The following is a 21,590-nucleotide window of genomic DNA, read 5'->3' as shown; positions in this document are numbered from 1 at the left end:
AAAAAAAAAAAAAAGGCTTACCAAGGCTAGGAAAGGACCCAACGAAAGAGCAGAAACTAGGAAAACAACCAGTCCCAGGGAAATAACACGGACAAAGCTGAAACTGTTCCATCGAATAGACCCATCTACAGAAAAGGAACATTAGCATTAACCATAACCTATATCATGTGCTACAACTAGAAGTATCCCACAATAGTACACCAATCTATTCATGATGCGGCAAGAGCAAAGTGAGAAGGGTAAAGGGCTTATAGGATCAGTAGGTGAGAGATATCTGCTGTGCTTCATAAAATCTTATCAAGCAAGACACCAACTCAACATAGTAAGGAAAAAATCGAAAATGTTTTTGCTATCCTCACCAAAACTTGCCTGATTTATTTGCAGTGAAACAGTAGGATCGCAGCAGATATACACCATAAGCTGGTGCTACATAGAGGTAGATGTGCTTGAAATGTAGGAGAACAGCAAAGAGAAATGCTCCTTCCATATGCCTTTTCTAGAAGATTTAAAAGGGAAATATCACTTTAAAATTCAGGGTAAATGAAATGCAATTATGTGGTATCCTGGATTGAATCCTGGAACAGAAAAAAGACATTAGTGGAAAAATGGGTGAAATTCAAATGCACCAATGTTGCTTTCTTAGTCTTGATGAATGTATCATGGTTATGTAAGGTGATAATGGTTATGTAAGGTGAAAATGGGTGAGGAGTACATAGGAACTCTGTGCTATTTCTACAACTTTTCTGGAAAGCTAAAATTATTCTACAAAAAGGTTATTAAAAATACTAAAAATAGGCTGTGTGTCACACCTGTAATCCCAGCACTTTGGTAAGCCAAAGCAGGAAGGTTGCTTGACCCCAGGAGTTCAAGACCAGCCTGGGCAAAATAGGGAGGCCCTGCCTCTATACAAAATTAAAAATAAAAATTAGCTAGGCGTGGTGGTAGTACCTGCAGTACCCGCTACTCAGGAGGCTGAGGTGAGAGAATCTGCTTCAGCCCAGGAGGTGAAGGCTGCAATGAGCCGTGGTGATACCACTGCATACCAACTTGGGTGACAGAGTGAGTGAGACTCTGTCTCTAAGATGAATAAATAAATAATAAATGACACCTACTTTGATTAATTTTAATTTAATTTTATTTTTGAGACAGAGTCTCACTCTGTCTTGCCCAGGCTAGAGTGCAGTGGCACAATCTCAACTCACTGCAGCCTCCCAGGTTCAGGCGATTCTCCTTTCTCAGTCTTCTGAGTACCTGGGACTACAGGAGTGCACCACCACACCTGGCTAATTTTTCTATTTTTTAGTAGACAGGGTTTCACCGTGTTGACGAGGCTGGTCTCAACCTGCTGACATCAGGTGATCTACCCACCTTGGCCTCCCAAAGTGCTGGGATTACAGGCATCAGCCACTGTACCTGGCCAAATACCTACTTTTAAATATGTATTCTGAAATACAAATATGTATCTGGGATATGTTTTAAAATAATCTGTGTGTGTGTGTGTGTGTGTGTGTGTGTGTGTGTGTAGATCATTGTACATTTTCTTGCTTTTGTATGATTTAAATTTTCTATAATAAATGTTTTAAAGTCACACCTGGAATCCCAGTATTTTGGCAGGCCAAGGCAGGAGGGTCACTTGAGGCCAGGGGTTAAGAACAGCCTGGGCAATAATGGTGGACTCTGTCTCTACAAAAAAATACAAATATTAGCTAGGCCCGATGGCATGTGCCTGTAGTCTCTGCCACTTGGGAGCACTGCTTGAGCCCAGGAGGTTGAGACTGCAGTGAGCTATGATTTTGCCACTGCATTCCAGCCTGGGCAACAGAGCAAGACTGTGTCTCCAGAAAAAAAAAAAAAAAAAAAGAAGTTAAAAAAAATTTTATTTTCTCACTGTGTCATCCAGGCTGGAGTGTAACAGCATGATCTTGGTTTACTTCAGCCTTGACCTCCTGGGCTCACGAGATCCTCCTGCCTCAACCTCCTGTGTAGCTGGGAAGACAGGTGTGCACTAGCAAGCACAGCCGGCTAATTTTTTCATTTTCTGTAGAGATGGAATTTCATTTTGTTCCCAGGCTAGTCTTAAACTCTGGCCTCATGTGATCCTTCTCCCTCGGCCTCCTAAAGTACTGAGATTACAGGCATGAACCACCATGCCTGGCCCAAGGTAAATATTCTATAACCAATATAAGGAAAACACAGGCAAATGATTCCAGCTAGCTTTCTTTTTTTTTGAGACAGAGTTTCATTCTTACTGCTCAGGCTGGAGTGCAACGGTGTGGTCTCGTCTCACTGCAACCCTCCACTTCCCAGGTTCAGGTGAGTCTTTCGCCCCAGCCTCCCAAGTAGCTGGGATTACAGGTGCCCACCACCATGTCCGGCTAAATGTTTTTTGTATTTTTAGTCGAGACAGGGTTTCACCATGTTGGCCAGGCTGGTCTTGAACTCCTGGCTTCAAGTGATCCACCCGTCTCAGCCTCCCAAAGTGCTGGGATTACAGGCATAAGCCATCGCATCCAACCTAGCTAGCTTTTATACTGAGTCTAGTGTGCTCATAAATTCATTATTCTAACAAAGACTTACCAAGTACTAAGCCTGATGCTGAGATCATATCTTACACGTCATCAGTAATAACATACTAAAAATTTTCCCTTAGGAATTAGAGCCCAGAGAATTAAGTTACCTTCGTCCCTCACAGTTTCAGAATAGCTGAAGTTGATTTCCAAAGAAGGGCTGGGAATGACAGCATGAATAAATATATATGACACTATGCTACCAAAAAAATCAATTAAATTTTATATTGTAGATCAGGTAACTTATATAGCACTATTAGGCTGAAGGCACCAGTTATTGCACTGGATCCCGACACTACTTAGGAGAACTAATGGTATTCTAATATAAAAACAAAACAAAACAAAACCAGTTTACTATAACTAAGAAGTCTGAATTGGGCTGGGTGCAGTGGCTCATGTCTGTAATCCCAGCATTTTGGGAGGCTGAGCTGGGTGGACTGCTTGAGCCTAGAAGTTCAAGACCAGCCTAAGCAAAATGGCAAAACCCCATCTCTACTGAAAAATACAAAAATTAGCTGGATATGGTGGTGTGCACCTGTGGTCCCAGCTAATTGGGGGCTGAGGCAGAAGGACTGTTTAAGCCTAGGAGGTTGAGGTTACAGTGAGCTGTGACTGCACCACTGCACTCTCCAGCCTGGGTGATAGAGCATGACATGGTCAAAAAAAAAAAAAAAAAAAAAAAAGAAAAAGTCTGAAATCTACCCACCTCACAGGAATTTTAGAAGGATCATATGAGATAACAGTCCTGATGTTTTGCAAGAGAAATTGCCACAGGGACCATGAAAGGCCAGGTTCCTTCTCTCATCAGATGCAGTCTAGAATAGGTAGCTTTAGGAATAACAAAAAAGAGTGGGATAGTCCCAGGTCCCTCTTCAATTTTATAACTATAAGATCTGGATAAGGTCTAGCTGATTCTATAGTCAAATTTTATTTGTTCAACAAGCATCCAACAAATACTCAATTATCTTCTAAGTACTATATGGCTTTTTATGGTTAAAAGAGAAAAGTTTATGCAGACATTTATAGGTGACAGAGAACTTTAGATTATCAAATTTGATCTTTCCAATGTCCCTGTGAGGTAAGTAGCCCCATTTTACAACTAAGAATGTAGAGGTAAATTTCATCTTATGGATGAGAAAATGAGGCTAGGAGGGTTAAATGACATGCCTTCGGTTAATGGTTCCCAAACCTGATGGTGTATTAAAATTCCTTAGAGATTCTTAAGCCCCATTCCCAGAGACTTTGATTCCATGTACAAAGGGATGGCCCCAAAATCTGAATTTCTGATTTCCTCCTTTAGAGGAGGAATAATAATTTTAACAACTTTACAGAATGGTTCTGAAGTTTACTCAATAAGATATGTGTAAGCCAGGTGTGGTGACACACATCTGTAATCCCAGAGACTCAGGAAGCAAGAGTTACGAGGATTGTTCAAGGCCAGGAGTTCAAGACCTGCCTATAATCCCAGCACTTTGGGAGATCAGAGTGGGAGGATCACTTGCAGTCAAGAGTTTAAGACCAGCCTGGACAACATAGTGAAATCCCCTTCTCTACCCCCCATCAAAAAAAAAAAAAATTAGCCAGGTGTGGTGGTGTGCACCTGTAGTTCTAGCTACTCAAGAGGCTGAGGTGGGAGGACTGCTTGAGCCCAGGAGTTTGAGGTGGCAGTGAGCCATGACTGCACCAGTACACTCCAGCCTGGGTGACAGAGCAAGACTCTAACTCTTAAGGAAAAAAAAAAAAAGATACATGGAATGTATGCAATCTTAAGTAGCCATGTATTTGACTAAGCTCTGGCTAAGTTGCATAGTTCATTTATGTTAGGATTACACACAGTTCTTCTGATCCTAAATCTCCTTCTGTTACATTAATCTTCATGCTGCTGATAGTAAAGTACCATCATCATAGTTATTATACTGTAAAGACTGCTGCTAGAGACTTCATTCATATGTAAATGATCCAAACCAGACATAGAAAATGTCATTTAGGGCAGGTTCAAGGACTCATGCCTGTAATCCCAGCACTTTGGAAGGCCAAGGTGGGAGGAATATTTGAGGTCAGGAGTTTGAGATCAGCCTGGCCAACATGGCAAGATCCTGTCTCTATTAAAAATTAGGCCGGGCATGGTGGCTTATGCCCGTAATCCCTCCCACCTTGGGAGGCCAAGGTGGGTAGATCGCAAGGTCAGGAGATGGAGACCATCCTGGCCAACATTGTGAAACCCTGCCTCTACTAAAAATACAAAAATTAGCTGGGCATGGTGGCGTGTGTCTGTAGTCCTAGCTACATTGGAGGCTGAGGCAGGAGAATTGCTTGAATGCAGGGGGCAGAGGTTGCAGTGAGCCAGGATTGTGCCACAAGTACTCCAGCCTGGCAACAGAGCAAGACTCTGTCTCAAAAACAAAAAACAAAAATTAGCTGGGTGTGGTGGTGTGCACCTATAATCCCAGTGAGGCTTGAAACAAGGAGGCGGAGGTTGCCGTGAGCTGAGATTGAGCCACTGTACTCCAGTCTGGGTGACAGAGTGAGACTGTCTCAAAAAAAAAGCAAACAAAAAAAACTCAATTTAATTCAGGCCTGCCATATGCTAACAAGTTTTTGGAGTATAATTTTCTCATCTATACAATGAAGAAAAGGTCAAAAGATGGAATTTGTGAGAACTGCCCAATAAAAGTGTCTATAGCACTTGGCAACTCAAAAGAGTCAAATAAATTTACCCATCACCCACTATACTGTTGCCTTTACAATCTAAAAAGTAATCTAAAGGGGAAAAAATTTAATTAACCAATTTTATGTTTACCTGAAATAATCGTGCAATGGAGAGTAGCATTAATCCAAATAAAAAGCCATTGTACTGAAAATGAATATCTGGACCTAGGTCAAGGAAAGACAACAGAGGACACCAAATTCATAATGAACTATACCAGCTGACTGAGTATAGAAATTCCAAATGCTTTCTTAATAGCAAAATTAAAGACAAAAAATACTACTAATGTGGACTGCTCATAAATGTTTTCTATAAAGAGTCAAATCTTTTTAAAAATATATATTTTTATTTTTGCTCATCTCTGTATCATTCCAATTTTAGTATATGTGCTCTGGAAGCAAGCACAATAGTCAGATCTTTAATTGAAACTTATGTTTGATTGGGCATGGTGGCTTATGCCTATAATACCAGCACTTTGGGAGGCTGACGTGGGTAGATCCCTTGAGACCAGGGGTTCAAGACCAGTCTGGCTAACATGGCAAACCCCTGTCTCTACCAAAAATACAAAAATTAGCTGGGTGTGGTGGCACACACCTGTAAGTCCCAGCTACTTGGGAGGCTGAGGCATGAGAATTGCTTGAACTCAGGAGGTGGACATTGTAGTGAGCAGGAATTGTGCCACTGAACTCCAGACTGGGTAACAGAGCAAGACTGTCTCAAAAAAAAAAAAAAAAAAGAAAGAAAAGAAAGAAACTTATGTTTAATGACATCTTTGACTAGATGATATAAAATATAATTTTTTTAATTTAAAAAGAACTTTATGTTTAAGAAGAAAAACAAAACTGTCCCATGTTTTTTCTACCTTAAAGGCCCAATAGCTAAGGGGCAAGAAGTTTTTTATTTGTTTTTTAGAATTAGGGATGAGAAAGGAAGGGACCTAACAGCTACCCAAAGCCACCAGCATGTGGCATTTCGTTGTTTATAGGACATATACAATCTCATGTATTAAGCCTCACAATGAACCTGTGATGTATTTAGAATTATCCTCTTTAGAGATACTTTAGAGATTAAGAAATTAAGCCTCAGAGACATTCATCTACTCACAGTCCTAAATCTGCTAATGGCAACAAATATTTGAGTCCAGGTTACATTGAAAGCAGAGTCTGGGTGGTTTCCTCCACACCAGGCTACCTCTATGAAAACTGCAAACTATTAGCTTCCATTACTAGGATTTTAATTACATTCAAAAGCCTTGAATTTAGGAACTTTGCCTGTTAATATGTGGTAAGCCAAGATGGTAGAAAACCACAAATGCCTGATTGTTCCCATATGCACATTGTGATATGCCTTTTCCAATGAAAGGTATTTGGAATAATGTGTTATAAAACTATTTATTATATATGTATCAGATTAATTTAAAAATAGTTCAGAATATCAGTACATTACTTTATTGATGGTTTAGCTGGTTCTCACATACCCCACTAATTTTTTAGAAACGAATACTCTAACATCAGAGTCCAGTAAAGTTGGGCAGAGACCAGTTATATAAGTCTACTAACCCACCCCACACCCATTTTCAGAAGCAGCTCACATCTCACAATCATTATTATAGAAAACAGTAATCTTATATTAGTATATATCAGAATAAGTAAGGAAATAGTACAAAGAGTATCAAGGATACGATCCACAATTAATAACCCGAAGTTCCACAGAAGTAATACTGATAGAATAAATTTTGGCTTCTCTGTAAGTTCTTTACCCACTTTTTTCCCACCAATGCATTTACAGCACCTATATTGAAACATTAGGAAAGAAACAGAAACAACTTTGATATTCATTAGAACATCACTTCTGCAGAGTAAACTATGATACATTAGTCATTCCTGACAAACTATATGTCATTCTTTTTTTGTTCCCCAATTTTCCTTTTTCTTTTTTTAGAAGAGATGGGGTGTCACTATGCTGCCCAGGCTGATCTCTAACTCCTGGAATAAAGCAATCCTCCTGCCCTGGCATCTTAAAGTCCATGCCATTCTTGATTTCTTAAGAAGGTCACAGCAAGCTGAGCAGGGTGGCAGGTGCCTGGCTACTCAGGAGGCTAAAGTGAGAGGACCACTTGAGCCTGGGATTCTGAGGCCAGCCTGGGTGACATAGTAAGACCTTGCCACTAAAGAAAAAAAAAAAAAAGTAGTAGCACAAACAAGGGCCTCAGGGCTTTTCTAAGCTATGCTGATCTGAAAGTCTTAATTTAATAAAAATAAAAATAAAAAGCCACCTAAACCCCAAAAGTAAGGATTCTGAAAATTGAGAGGGCATACATTATTTCAGTCCTTAAGAGTAAAAACTGTAGACCAGGCTGATTTAGCACTCTAAATTATGTGTTATAATACCAGTCATATTAAGAACAGAACTGCAAATGTGCAACTCCTGACTGTCCAAATAATTTAAAAACCTTTATGTAAAAATGTATGTCATTTAAATGTTGAGATATATTACTAAGTGACAATAGCAGGTGACAAAACAGTAAGATCCTATTTTTATTTTATGAAAATTATATTTAAACACAGAAAAGAGACTGAACTAATATACACCAAAATGTTAATAGTGATTAGTATAGGTAGGGGAGTATGAATCATTTTTACTTTGAGTGTTTGTGTACTTTTCCAAAGTTTTTACAATGGTGATGTATTATTCTATAAACAGATATTTAAAATGCGTTACATTTGAATATCGGCAAATTCTAACAACAAATCTAAAACGAATAATAGAGGCACTTAGAGGGGGACTAGCAAAAGTAACCTCCTTTTCCCCTATGGAGCCTCAGTTCCCTCATGAATAGAAGCAGTAAACTTACAGGGTCACTGAGAAAATTAAGTAAGTTAATAATCCGTACATGGTACTTGGTTCTGGGAACTGGCCCATATATTTCAATTTTTCTTTTTCTTTTTTTTGAGACAGGGTCTCCGTCTGGCGCCTAGGATGGAGTGCACTGGCGTAATCACAGCTCACTACAGCCTTGACTTCCCAGGTTCAAGAGATCCTCTGCCGCAGCCTCCCAAGTAGCTGGGACCACAGTCACCAGCAACCACAGCAGCTAATTTTTGTCTTTTTAGTAGAGACAGGGTTTCACCCTGTACCCAGGCTGGTCTCAAACTCCTGAGCTCAAGTGATGCACCAGCTTTGGCTTCCCAAAGTGCTGGGATTACAGGCATGAGCCACCATGCCTGGCTTTTCAACAATCTTTTTAACTGTTCCCTCTACTTTGCAGATGGAAGTGAATTCTATTTCCTCTCCCCTTCTGCTTGCACACATTTTCCCTGGAAGCTTGAATTCAAACATTTTGAGTTAAAAAGAGTATACTAAAAATTACCTTCCCTTTCAACTCTTGCCAGCTCATAAACAGATTGAAAAGAAGGGTTTCAAACAGGAGTTATTCAGTGAGAATAGGCAAGGGTTAAGACATTCCCAGGGGACTCTTTACTGACTAGTGAGGCAAGGGTTCAGTATAAAGGGCCTCACAAACAGAAATGACCCATTTATGACAAGGGTCACTGAATGAGCACCAGTTCCTGTTCTGTCACAATTGCGCCAGCAAGCTTAAGAATTAGGAAAGAATGAGTCTGGGCATGGTGGCTTACACCTGTAATCCCGGCACTTCGGGGGGCCCAACTGGTGGATCATGAGGTCGGAAGTACAAGACCATCCTGGCCAACATGGTGAAATCCTGTCTGTACTAAAAATACAAAAATTAGCCAGGCGTGGTGATGTGCACCTGTAATCCCAGCTACTCAGGAGGCTGAGGCAGGAGAACTGCTTGAACCCAGGAGGCAGAGGTTTCGGTGAGCTGAGATTGCGCCATAGCACTCCAGCCTAGGCGACAGAGCAAGACTTCACCTCAGAAAAAAAAAAAAAAATTAGGAAAGAATGGAAACTGACATTAACTGAAACTTAGTACTTGGAAGTCACTGTGCAAAACATTCTATCTATGTGTATTCAAAACTTAAAATTAACATATAAGTTATAAAACATAAAAATATAAGATATAAACATAAAATAACAAATAGTCTTCATAAAGGAAAGCATACAGAAACAACTAAAAGCACTCAGTGAGATTTCCTGAGTTTACTAGAAGGTAAACTCTGTAAAAGCAGACTTTGGTGGTTAGCACAATGCATACATGTATTGTGTGCATCCCCCAAGAGAGGGTAGGTGACGGAAGCCTCTGGGGGCCTGCTGCAAGGAAGCAAAGAAAAACATATGGAGCCATTCTGGGTGGGAGAAATGGCCCAGAGCTATACTTGGGACTACTTCTTTTCACAATATTCATAATCTCTTGTTTCACCTCTGCCTTGTAACTCTACTTTATCCCCATTTCTTCCACAAGATTCAGCTAGAGTGCTTTAAATGTGTAGTTTAAAAGCACAAAATAATTTTTCATTGTTCTGGCATTTGCTATCACATAAACTTTGTTTCTCCTAAATCAGGCGTAAGTTACTACTACTTAACACTATAATATTTCTTCAATACCTTCCATACGAAATGACATGCTCCAGACTTACTCATGGACAGCATACACAAAGAGTATATCTGTAAAGATGACGGAAAATCTCTGGAAAAGTAAGGTCCTTGAGCTGGAGTAATTCAAATTATGGACATTCAGCATCTCTTGATCAAAATATTTGGCGACATGTGACAGTATATACTCAAACCATGCAAAAAAAGGGGGGTAATCCAATGTCCACTCTGAAGTTGCCTGTGATGAAAACAGAAGATCAAACATATCCTAAGTAACTGAATAAACAAAGATGGTACAAAGAGTTAAAATTCTTCATTCTCTCATCTCTATTTTTATTTATTTTATTTTTGTGAGATGGAGTCTCGCTCTGTCGCATAGGCTGGAGTGCAGGGCTGCGATCTTGGCTCATTGCAACGTCCACCTCCTGGGTTTAAGCAATTCTGCCTCAGCCTTTGGAGTAGCTGGGATTATAGGTGCCTGCTACTATGTCTGGCTAATTTTTTTGTATTTTTCACAGAAATGGGGTTTCACCATCTTGGCCAAGCTGGTCTTGAACTCCTGACCTTGTGATCCACCCGGCCTTCCAAAGTGCTGGGATCGCAGGCGTCAGCCACTGTGCCCAGCCTTTTCTCTGGTCTTGAATACAGCACAATGAGACTAGGCATGGTAGTTCGCACCTGTAATCCCAACACTTTGGGAGGACGAGGCAGGGGTATCGCTTGAGCCCAGGAGTTCAAGACCAGTCTGGGCAACCTGGCAAAACCCTGTCTAGAGAATATATTTTTATTTAAATAAGAAAAATATATTTTTATTTAAATAAGAAAAAGAAAATCACAATGAAATGCAGTTGCAGTTAAAATGTGCCCTAAATTAATAGAACAATTCCTACGTAAGACTGAACAGAGACTAAAACCGGTCTTCTAAGTTATTTAACATGGTCTTAAGTTTCCTTAAATACAGTCAACTATACTTAAAGAAAAATAATTTGAAACCTGGAGGTAATAAACTTGGTTATGACATGGTTCTACTCATCTAAATAATAAATAATTCACTAACTTAGGTTCAGATTCTGTCTTAGAGACTCAATTTCCCTATTTGTAAAAGGAGGTATTATGAAGATTAAATGAGATAATATGTATGAAATATATTTAAAAACAACAAAATGGTACACGAATGCTATTTGTCTTTTTTTCCACTAAGTTATATGATCCTGGAGAATAGAAACTATCCTTTGTCATTTTGTATCCTGAGCATTTAAAAAGTGCCTGACATACTGTTTGGGATTAAATAATCATTAGTTAAATGAACAGCCACTAATAAGTAAATGAAAACAGAAATCATATGAAAAACTTTAGAAGAGTGTATTTTGTTAGATTTCTCTAAGTCTCAGTTTTTGTACCTGTATAACAGGGATAGTAGTGTCTACCTCATGGGTTATGGTATTCCATTTTATATATAAATATAAAATACTATATATATGGTATTGAAACTCATAGAAAACTCACAAAAAATTTGCCTAAAAAAACCCTCCCAGCCAGGGGTGGTAGCTCATGCCTGTAATCTCAGCACTTTGGGAGGCTGAGCCAGGCAGATAGATCACTTGAGGTCAGGAGTTCAAGACCAGCCTGCCCAACATGCTAAAACTTTGTCTCTACTAAAAATACAAAAATTAGCCAGACGTGGCAGTGCCTGCCTGCAATCCCAGCTACTCAGAAGGCAGAGGCAGGAGAATCGCTTGAACCCAGGAGGCTGGAGGTCACGCCACAGCACTCCAGCCTGGGCAACAGAGCAAGACCCAGTCTCAAAAAATAAAAATTAAAAAAACCCAAAAAACGAAACTCCCTGGGCCAGGCATGGTGGCTTACACCTGTAATCCAAGCACTTTGGAAGGCTGAGGCAGGGGGATCAGCTGAGGTCAGGTGTTCGAAACCAGCCTGACCAATATGGTGAAACCCTGTCTCCAATAAAAATTAAAAAAAAAAAAAATTAGCTGGGCATGGCGGTGGGCATCTATAACCCCAGCTACTCAGGAGGCTAAGGCAGGAAAATCACTTGAACCCAGGAGGCAGAGGTTGTAGTAGCCGAGACTGCCATTGCACTCCAGCCTGGGTGACAGAGACTCTGTCTCAAAAAAAGAAAAACAAAAACAAAAACAAAACCAACTCCCTGTCAGCACAGCACTGCTTTTGATGAAGAAATTTTTGAGGTGATGTCTGTTTTTAATAAAGTATTACACGCAGTTTAGGAATTCATACCAGAAATAAAAATACAGGCTGGGTGTGGTGGCTCACGCCTATAATCCCAGCAATTTGAGAGGCCAAAGTGGGTGGATCACCTGAGGTTAAGAGGTCTGAGACCAGCCTGGTCAACATGGTGAAACCCCCTCTCTACTAAAAATACAAAAATTAGCCAGGGCGTGGTGGTAGGTGCCTGTAATCCCAGCTACTCGGGATGCTGAGGCAGGAGAATCGCTTGAACTTGGGAGGCAGAGGTTGCAGTGAGCTGAGATCGCGCCACTGCACTCCAGCCTGGCCGACAGTGAGACTCTGTCTCAAAAAAAAGAAAAATAAATAAAAACATAGATGTAGTTTTTATAAGCAATATGAGAGAATGGTCTGTATATTTAACCTGACGTCTACACATCACATTTGATTATTCCTTGCCTCATAAAATTACAAAACATTAGGATCAGACAGGATCTTAGAAATAATTCACTCCAAATCCTCATGTGCCAGATGAGACACTAAGGCCCAGAGACATGAAGTATCTTTTCTCTATGTAACTAGACAGTAGCAGAACCAGGCCTAAGAATCCAATTCTTCCTCTTTCCCAGTCCACTGTTCTTTCAAAAAATGTGGTATATACTAAAACTCCCAATTTACAGACTGGGAAACTCACTTTGAAGTATGGGGATTCCCTAGTAGTACAAGAGGACAGAACTGAGAAGAGAACACAATTTTTATAAAGATTAATTAGACCTATAATTGCACAGAAAACATGTTTAATATCAATAATATTTACCTAGTTTATATATGAATCTTTAAAAAAAACCCAAAAAGGTGAAAATTAACACTTACCTCATAATACCACTGTGATATTGGCAAACTGTGAGTAATAGCAAGCCAGTTTCGGTGTACTTCAAAATCTGTAGAATAGCTACTCCAAACAATTAGATGAACAAAACGAGATTTTGCAATATTTATCGATTTCTAATTCCCATAGTTATGTTTTTAAATGGACTGATACTCCCTAAGCAGTCACAGCTCACTGTCCTATAGAGATATAAATAGACATTGTATAATCCTATAAAGGCCTCACTTATCTAGAGGTCAGATCTTCTTCTGGAAAGTTGTTGAGCAATCTACGAGTCAGTGAAAAGGGTATCAGAACTGTCTAGAGGGCTGACAAGAAGCCCAGACTTTTTTTTTTTTGAGACAGTCTCATTCTGTCATCCAGGCTGGAGTATAGTGAACCTGTCTTGGCTCATTGCAACCGCCATCTCCCGGGTTCAAGTGAGTCTCCTGCCTCAGCCTCCCAAGTAGCTGAGTCTTACAGGCGTGTGCCACCAATTCAAATTTTTGTATTTTTAGTAGAGATGGGTCTTGCCATGTTGGACAGGCTAGTCTCAAACTCCTGACCTCAGGTGATCCGCCTGCCTCAGCCTCCCAAAATCTGGGATTACAGGCATGAGCCACCGTACTCAGTCTAGCCCAGACTTTTTCTTACAGGTAGCCCCCAGGTGTTTACTCAGAAGTGACTTCCTCTTGCCCACAAACAATTCTAATGAAATTCGTTACCTGAAAAAGTCCTCACACGTCATGACATGAGGATGAGTAGGAGTTCATCATACAGAGAAGGTGGGAAGAGATCCTTGCCTTGCCCTTCCCATGTCTCCAAACTCTCCCTCCCCGTCACTATATATAAATATTATCTAAGGATTACCCATCTTTAATAAAATTTTTTTCGTTTGTCCACCGCTATACCTCCCACATTTAGAAGAGCACCTGACACATGGATGGGCTCAATATTCTTGCTGAATACCTACGCACCAAAGTCAACAATGAGTTCCACAGCAAAGCCCAGTTTATACTTTCCAATGTTTTATACAACCTTTCCACAATGACGACTTTCTTCTACCTCCAGCCAACCCCTTCTGTCTCAGTCATGGCTTTCCCTTCCTATATTCATCAGGGACATATTGCTATTCCCCTACATTCAGTTCTTTGTCCTCTTTTTATGCAACTTACTCTACTCTGGACAATCTTATGCACACTTTCTGGTTCCATTATCGATTGTATAATGATGACTCTCAGAATTTTTTCTTTTTTTGAGACAGTCTCACTCTGTTGCCAGGTTGGAGTGCGGTGGCACAATTTCAGCTCACTGCAACCTTCACCTCCCGTTTCAGCAATTCCTTGCCTCAGCCTCCCAAGTAGCTGGGACTGTTGGTGCGTGCCACCACACACCTGGCTAATTTTTAAATTTTATTTTATTAGATAATGGGGTTTCATCATGTCAGCCAGGATGCTCTCAATTTCCTGACCTTGTGATCCGCCTGCCTCAGCCTCCCAAAGCGCTGCGATCACAGCCATGAGATACCGTGCCCAGCCGACTTCCACGTTTCACTATTGCAACACTGGCTTCTTTCCTGTTGTTGACAGACTCTTCCAATTTCCTGTTTACAATCTCACTTGAATTTCCTACAGATTTTTCAAAACCTCCACTCAAAACTGAATTGATGACCCATCAATCCGAAGTCTAAGTATGTATACCCAACAGAAATGCATAGTATGTTCACTAAAAGGCACATACTTTTAAGAATATGCAAAGTAAAACTATTAGCAACAGGCAAAAGTGGAGATAATTCAAATGCCCATGAAGAGCAGAATGGCTAAACACTGGTGTTTTCACACAACGGAATACTGTAGGGCAGCAGTTCTTAATGTGTGATTCAGGGACTGGCAGGGAGACCCTTTCAGAGAGTTTGAAATATGTACTATTTTCATAATAATATTCAGAAGTAATTTGTCCTACTTTCACTCATTCTCTCGCAAGTATACAGTGATGTTCCACAGGCTACATAATGTCATATCATCACTGATGGTCAGTGAAATTTGTGCTTATATATTCTTGTGCTTGAACAATTTGTTTTAATTTCTAAAATGGTAATTATTATACAGCCTGCATAAACATATAGCTCTGTGACCCTGATTTTTAAGAAGTGATTCTGACACAAACATTTGAGAACCATTGCTATTAGTGGTAAGAATGAAAAAAGTATAATTATGCAACAACACACAAACTTAATGTTGAGTGAAAGCCAGACCCAAGAGAATATGCTGTATAACATTTATGTAGTTTATATAAATTTATATAAAATTAAAAAACAAAAACAAAACCCAAACAAAAATTCAAAAACAGGCAAAATTTAACCTATGCAGTTAAAAGTCAGAACATCAGAGGCCAGGCATGATGGCTCACGCCTGTAATCCCAAAACTTTGGGATTACAGGCCAAGGCAGGTGGATCACATGAGCTCAGGAGTTTGAAACCAGCCTGGGTAACATAGTGAGGTCCCATCTTTACAAAAAATTTAAAAATTAGCTAGGCATGGCAGCATGCACCTATAGTCCCAGCTACTCAAGAGGCTGAGGTGGGAGGACTGCATGAGCCCAAGAGGCTAAGGCTGCAGTGAGCGAAGATTGCACCACTGCACTCCAGGCTGGGCAACAAAGCAAGATCCTGTCTCAAAAAAAAAATGGTGAGAATATCGATAGCCTTGGTGGGATGGGGTTGTGAGGAGCGGCTGGAAGGACACATGAGGGATAATATTTTGCTTATTGATCTGTATGCTATTTATAGATGTATTCACTTTGCAAAAATTCAGTGAGCTGTACATTTATGATTTGCACTTCTGATATTTTATACTGGATTTTGTATGGAATTCTAGGTTGAAATTTATTTCCAATCAATTTTGGAAGCTTATTCCAAAAATGTTGATGTTGATAGTCTCTTTCCTTTATTGTTTTCCCTTCATCTCTGGAAGTTTCCTGTTTCTCCCTTTTATCCACAGCAGTCTGAAATGTCTCGTAATGTCTTTGTGAGGGTCTTTTTTCTTTTTTTGAGACAGAATCTTGCTCCATTGCCAGGCTGGAGTGCAGTGGCGCAATATCGGCTCACTGGAGTGCAGTGGCACAATCTCGGCTCAAGCGATTCTCCTGCCTCAGCCTCCCATGCAGCTGGGACTACAGGCACGCGCCACCATGCCCGGCTAAATTTTGTGTTGTTAGTAGAGATAGGGTTTCACCATGCTGGCCAGGATAGTCTCAACCTCTTGACCTTGTGATCCACCCACCTCAGCCTCCCAAAGTACTGGGATTACAGGCATGAGCCACCATGCCTGTCCAAGGGTCTTTTTTCATTCATTATGCTGAGTATCTAGTGCCTTCAGCTCTGGGAAATTTTATTATTTGTTAATCTCCTCCCCTGTGTTTTTTCCTGGAACTTTTTTAGTTGGATGCTAGACATCCTAGATTGAACTTACAATTCCTTTCTCTCATATTCTTGATTTACTCAATTTGTCCTGATTTTGGCAATAACATTTTTTATTAACTACTGTTTCTCTGATAATTCCTGTTTAATAGTATCTGTGTTCTTGTTTTACAGATATTATCTTTTTTACTCTCTTTGGAAATAGCATTCAGATAATCTGAGTGAGTTTGGGGACACTTTCTTTTCCTATATAGTTGTACTATATAGATTTTCTTCTGTCTCTTTTTTGGTTCCTTTAGTTATTTTGTTGTTTCCTATTCAAAACTGTTGGACACTTCACTTTGTGATGACCAGGTACAGAGATGACATCCTCCAAAGTAGCTGGGATTACAGGCACGGGCCACCACACCCAGCTAATTTTTTTGTATTTTTAGTAGAGATGGGGTTTCACCATGCTGGCCAGGATGGTCTCGATCTTCTGACCCTGTGATCCGACAGCCTTGGCCTCCCAAAGTGATGGAATTACAGGCATGAGCCACCATGCCTGGCCAAAAACATTCTTTTTTAAATACATGAAATGTTCCATAAATTTGCATGTTATCCTTATGTGTGGACCATACTAAGCTTCCTGTATCATTCCAATTTTAGTGCAGGCATACCTTAGAGATGTTGTGGGTTTAGACCACCATAATGAAGTGAATATCACAATAAAGCGAGTCACATTATTTGATTTCCCAGAGCATATAAAAGTGATGCTTACACTATGCTATAAAGTGTACAATATCATTATTTCTAAAAAGACAGTGTACACACCTTCATTTTAAAATACTTTATTGCTAAAACAAAGCTGATGATCTTCTGCACCTTTGGCAAGTCCTAATCTTTTTGCTGGTGGAAGGTTTTGCCTCAATGTTGATGGTTGTTGATCGATCAGGGTTATGGATGCTGAAGACTGGAGGGACTGTGGCAATTTTTTTTTTTTTTTTTTTTTGAGACAGAGTCTCCCTCTGTCTCCCAGACTGGAGTAAAGTGATGCAATCTCAGCTCACTGCAACCTCTGCCTCCCAGGTTCAAGAGTCTCCTGCCTCAGCCTCCCAAGTAGCTGGGACTACAGGTGTGTGCTCCCACATCAGCTAATTTTTTATATTTTTAGTAGAGATGGGGTTTCACCATGTTATCAGGATGGTCTTGATTTCCTGACCTCATGATTAGCCAGCCCCAGCCTCCCAAAGTGGTGGGATTACAGGCATGAGCTACCACACCCGGCCTAAATTTTTTTTTTTTTTTTTTTGAGATGTAGTCTCACTCTTGCTGCCCAGGCTAGAGTGCAATGGCACAACCTGGGCTCACTGCAACCTCTGCCTCCCAGGTTCAAATGATTCTCCTACCTCAGCCTCCCAAGTAGCTGCGATTACAGGTACTCGCCATCATGCACAGCTCATTTTTTTTTTTTTTTGTATTTTTAGTAGAGATGGGGTTTCACCATGTTAACCAGGCTGGTCTTGAACTCCTGACCTCAGGTGATCCACCCGCCTCGGCCTCCCAAAATGCTGGGATTACAGGTATGAGCCACCACACCTGGCCAGACTGTGGCAATTTCTTAAAATAAAACAACAATGAAGCTTGCCATATTGATGGGCTCTTCCTTTCACCAAAGATTTCTCTAGCATGCAATCCTGCTTGATAGCAGTTAAACTACAGTAAAACTTCTTTCAAAGCTGGAGTCAATCCTTATTCTCAAACCCTGTCACTGCTTATTAACTAAGTTTATATAATATTCTAAATCCTTTGTTGGCATTTCAACAATATTCACAGCATCTTCATTAGTAGAGTCCATCTCAAAAGAAACCACTTTCTTTGCTCATTCATAAGAAGCAAATTATCATCCACTCAAGTTTTATCATGAGGTATCATGCAGCAATTCAATCACATGCTCAGGCTCCACTTCTAGTTCTCTCGCTATTTTCACATCTGCAGTTACTTCTTCCACTGAAGCCTGGAACCCCTCAAAGTCATACATTGGGAGTTGGAATCTAATTCTTCCAAACTTTTGTTAATGTTGATATCTTGACTTCCTCCCATGAATCATGAATGTTCTTAATGGCATCTACAACAGTGCATCCTTTCCAGGAGGTTTTCAATTTACTTTGCCCAGACCTATCAGAGGAATCACTATCTATGGCAGATATAGCTTTATGAAATGTATTTCTTAAATAACAATACTTAAAAGTCAAAACTGATTGGGCATGGTGGCTAACGCCTATAATCCCAGCACTTTGGGAGGCCAATGCAGGCAGATCACTTGAGCACAAGGGTTCAAGACCAGCCTAGGCAACATAGCAAAACCCATCTCCACTAAATACAAAAATTAGCAGTGTATTGGTGGCACACACCTGAAGTCCCAGCTACTTGGTAGCTTGAGGTAGGAGGATTGCTTCAGTCCAAAAGGTGGAGGTTGCAGTGAGCTGAGATCACGCCACTGCACTCCAGCCTGTGTGGCAGAGTGACACCCTGTCTCAAAAAAAAAAAAAAAAAAATCAACTACTTAACTGGCTGCAGAATAGATGTTACGTCAGCAGGCATTCAGAGTTGCTCAATGCAGAGCTACCACAGCCTTCAGTTTGTAAAAAAATTAAAATGCAGTACTTGTGCAGTGCAATAAAGCAAAGTTTAAAAAATGAGGTATTCCTGTACATGTGCTGCCAAAGCGAGTGCTATACACATACTTTTTTTTTTTTTTTTTTTGAGACGGTGTCTCGCTCTATCGCCCAGGCTAAAGTACAGTGGCACGATCTTGGCTCACTGCAACCTCTGCCTCCCAGGTTCAAGCGATTCTATTCTGCCTTAGCCTTCTGAGTAGCTGGGACTACAGGCAAGTGCCACCACACCTGGCTAATTTTTGTATTTGTAGTAGAGATGAAGTTTCACTATGTTTGTCAGGCTGGTCTTGAACTCCTGATCTCGTGATCTGCCCACCTTGGCCTCCCAAAGTGTTGGGATTACAGGCATGAGCCACTAAGCACGGTCTACATACATTCTTAATCTGGACCAAGAGCAGTATTCAAAATAACAACTCTGGCCAAGCACAGTGGCTCACACCTGTAATGCCAACACTGGGAGGCCAAGGCGGGCTGAGATTAGGAGTTTGAGACCAGCTTGGCCATCATGGTGAAACCCCATCTCTACTAAAAATACAAAAATTAGTTGGCCGTGGTTGTGGTGCACACCTGCAATCCTAGCTATTCTGGAAGCTGAAGCAGGAGAATCCCTTGAACCTGGGTGGCAGAGATTGCAGTGAGACGAGACTGTGCCACTGCATTCCAGCCTGGGTGACAGAGTGGGATGAGACTGTGTCAAAAAATAATAATAACAAACAAACAAAAAATAACAACTCTGAGAATATATTTCTACCCTGAAGCAACTGAAGCAAGATATGTCTCCTTATGCACAGTTAATCATTTTGCTTAATCTACATGTCTACACAGCTAATCATTTTGCTTATTCTACATTCCAATTATATGATTACATCAGTAACATACATACATCAGTATGGGCCTACATTCTATACATATGACTCTCCCATACTCAACAAGTGATCACCAAGAGCCTAAATCAAAGAATATCAATAAAACAAACCCTAACCTAGGAAGTGGGAGGAAGTGGAAGGAATGGAGAAAAGGGATGAGGAAGAAAAAGGGAAAAGAGGAAGGATGAAGGGAAGGCAGAAGCTAATATTAATAACTATTGAGCACCTACTGTATACACACCACCATTTGATGGTTGCTTCTTGGTTTCCACGCTTTCAGTCTTGGCCCTACATCCATGTTTTTACACAGCAGTGTAATTATGGTCTTCGTAACCCTGTGTTATCTGTCCCCTCTGTACCCCATCCTGTGCCACTCCTCTCCCTCAATGCTCTGCAGCCACAAGGGCCACTTTCTGTTCCTAGAATGCTCTGACTTCTTTCCTACCCTGACATTTCTCAGGGCCTTTGAATTTACTCTTTCCTATGCCTGAACTGCTTTTCACATGGCTTATTCTTTTCCATTTTTGGAATTTTAACTTAACACCTTCTAAAGGAGTAGCACCCAGACAGTTACCCTCTATTTCTTTTATCACAATCTGAAGCTTTCCTGTTTGTCTAGCTCTGCTCACCAACACCACAGAGGGCAGGGACCAGTAAGTCTTGCTCACCATCCCATTACCGCGAGTTAGAATGGTATCTGGAGCCTCAGGCATCTGATAATACTTGCTGAATGGACTGAGATTGGTGGCTCAAGCCTGTCATCCCAGCACTTTGGGAGGCCGAGGGGGGTGAATCACGAGGTCAGGGATTCGAGACCAGCCTGGCCAACGTGGTGAAACCCCGTCTCTACTAAAAATACAAAAATTAGCCTGGCGCGGTGGCGGCTGCCTACAATCCCAGCTACCTGGGAGGCTGAGGCAGAAGAATCGCTTGAACCTGGGAGGCAGAGATTGCAGCAAGCCAAGATCGCGCCACTGCACTCTAGCCTGGGCAACAGGGCAAGACTGTCTCTTTCTCTCACTCTCTATATATACTGGCTTAATGGCTGGTGGAATATTAAGGATGAGGACCCTGTGGCTCATAAGCGTTAAAGTGACTTGCTCCAAATCAGACAGCGCCAGGTCTGAAACTAGCCAGCTGGGACGAAGTCAAGTAACAACCGACGAAATGGAAAGCTTAGCAAAGACAGGGTAGCGACAAACACAACCTAAAGTTCCTCCTCTTCATACCCAGGGATATCCCCACCTTTCTCTCCCGCCCTGACAGACCGCGGCGCCTCCCCCGCCCAGTCCCTGGCAGTACGAGTCCCTTACTAGGTGGGGATGAGAAGACATTTGAGGAGAGTCACCCCGAGCGCCAAAGCCGAAAACCAATTGCCGGTACCAGCCGCAATTGTGAGCGCCGCCATTGCTGCGCAACGCACGCTTCCTACCAACCTGATTCATATCCGGGATCCCGCGCATGCGTGGAAGATCCTCTGAGGCTGTGCTTGCGAGCTGCGCGCATGCGGCGAGTCGCGCAGCCAGTCAGAGGACTGCAGTCAGCTATTTAAACCTCCCGCCCACCCTTCCTTTACAGCAGCGTCTCCCGGACCGGTAAGGCTTCGCTACGCCTGCGCAGGCTTTTGTAACCATTTTTAAGTCTTATCAGCTACTTCATACTTGAATTGGAAGAGTGTCGGGTCGTCTGCTCTGGGTCATCACTGTACCTAGTATTGGGGATACCTAGGTGAGAAAAAAACCTCTTACGCTAGAGACGTTCGCGTACTAGTGGAGAATCTAGG

At 41.2% G+C, this 21,590-nt stretch overlaps 1 protein-coding gene and 1 non-coding gene across 5 annotated transcripts in view; both read right to left on the bottom strand.

The window, feature by feature from the left end:
- The window catches only part of ALG8 (ALG8 alpha-1,3-glucosyltransferase), a 33,952-nt gene extending 12,671 nt beyond the window's left edge, over window positions 1-21,281 (bottom strand). For 2 of the 4 annotated variants that reach the window (XM_032295908.1, XM_032295910.1), the window contains exons 1-7: window positions 21,121-21,281; window positions 12,868-12,946; window positions 9,834-10,027; window positions 6,956-7,065; window positions 5,368-5,435; window positions 370-496; window positions 22-125 (exon numbers count right to left, since the gene is read on the bottom strand). In XM_032295908.1, the coding sequence (XP_032151799.1) occupies window positions 22-125; window positions 370-496; window positions 5,368-5,435; window positions 6,956-7,065; window positions 9,834-10,027; window positions 12,868-12,946; window positions 21,121-21,215 (777 nt within the window). In that variant the 5' untranslated portion in view covers window positions 21,216-21,281. Of the gene's footprint in view, window positions 1-21; window positions 126-369; window positions 497-5,367; window positions 5,436-6,955; window positions 7,066-9,833; window positions 10,028-12,867; window positions 12,947-20,037; window positions 20,614-21,120 lie in introns of those variants that run through there. The other 2 variants (XM_032295911.1, XM_032295909.1) reach the window with 2 other exon arrangements.
- Window positions 16,848-16,951, bottom strand: LOC116563353. Its single transcript, XR_004274353.1, has one exon. It is a non-coding gene; the product is annotated as a U6 spliceosomal RNA (small nuclear RNA).
- Window positions 21,282-21,590: the final 309 nt, after the last annotated feature.

Source organism: Sapajus apella, unplaced genomic scaffold, assembly GCF_009761245.1.
Source record: "Sapajus apella isolate SASKATOON/1434 unplaced genomic scaffold, GSC_monkey_1.0 scaffold34, whole genome shotgun sequence".
NCBI classification, from domain to species: domain Eukaryota; kingdom Metazoa; phylum Chordata; class Mammalia; order Primates; family Cebidae; genus Sapajus; species Sapajus apella.
This window is presented reverse-complemented; position numbering and strand designations above follow the sequence as displayed.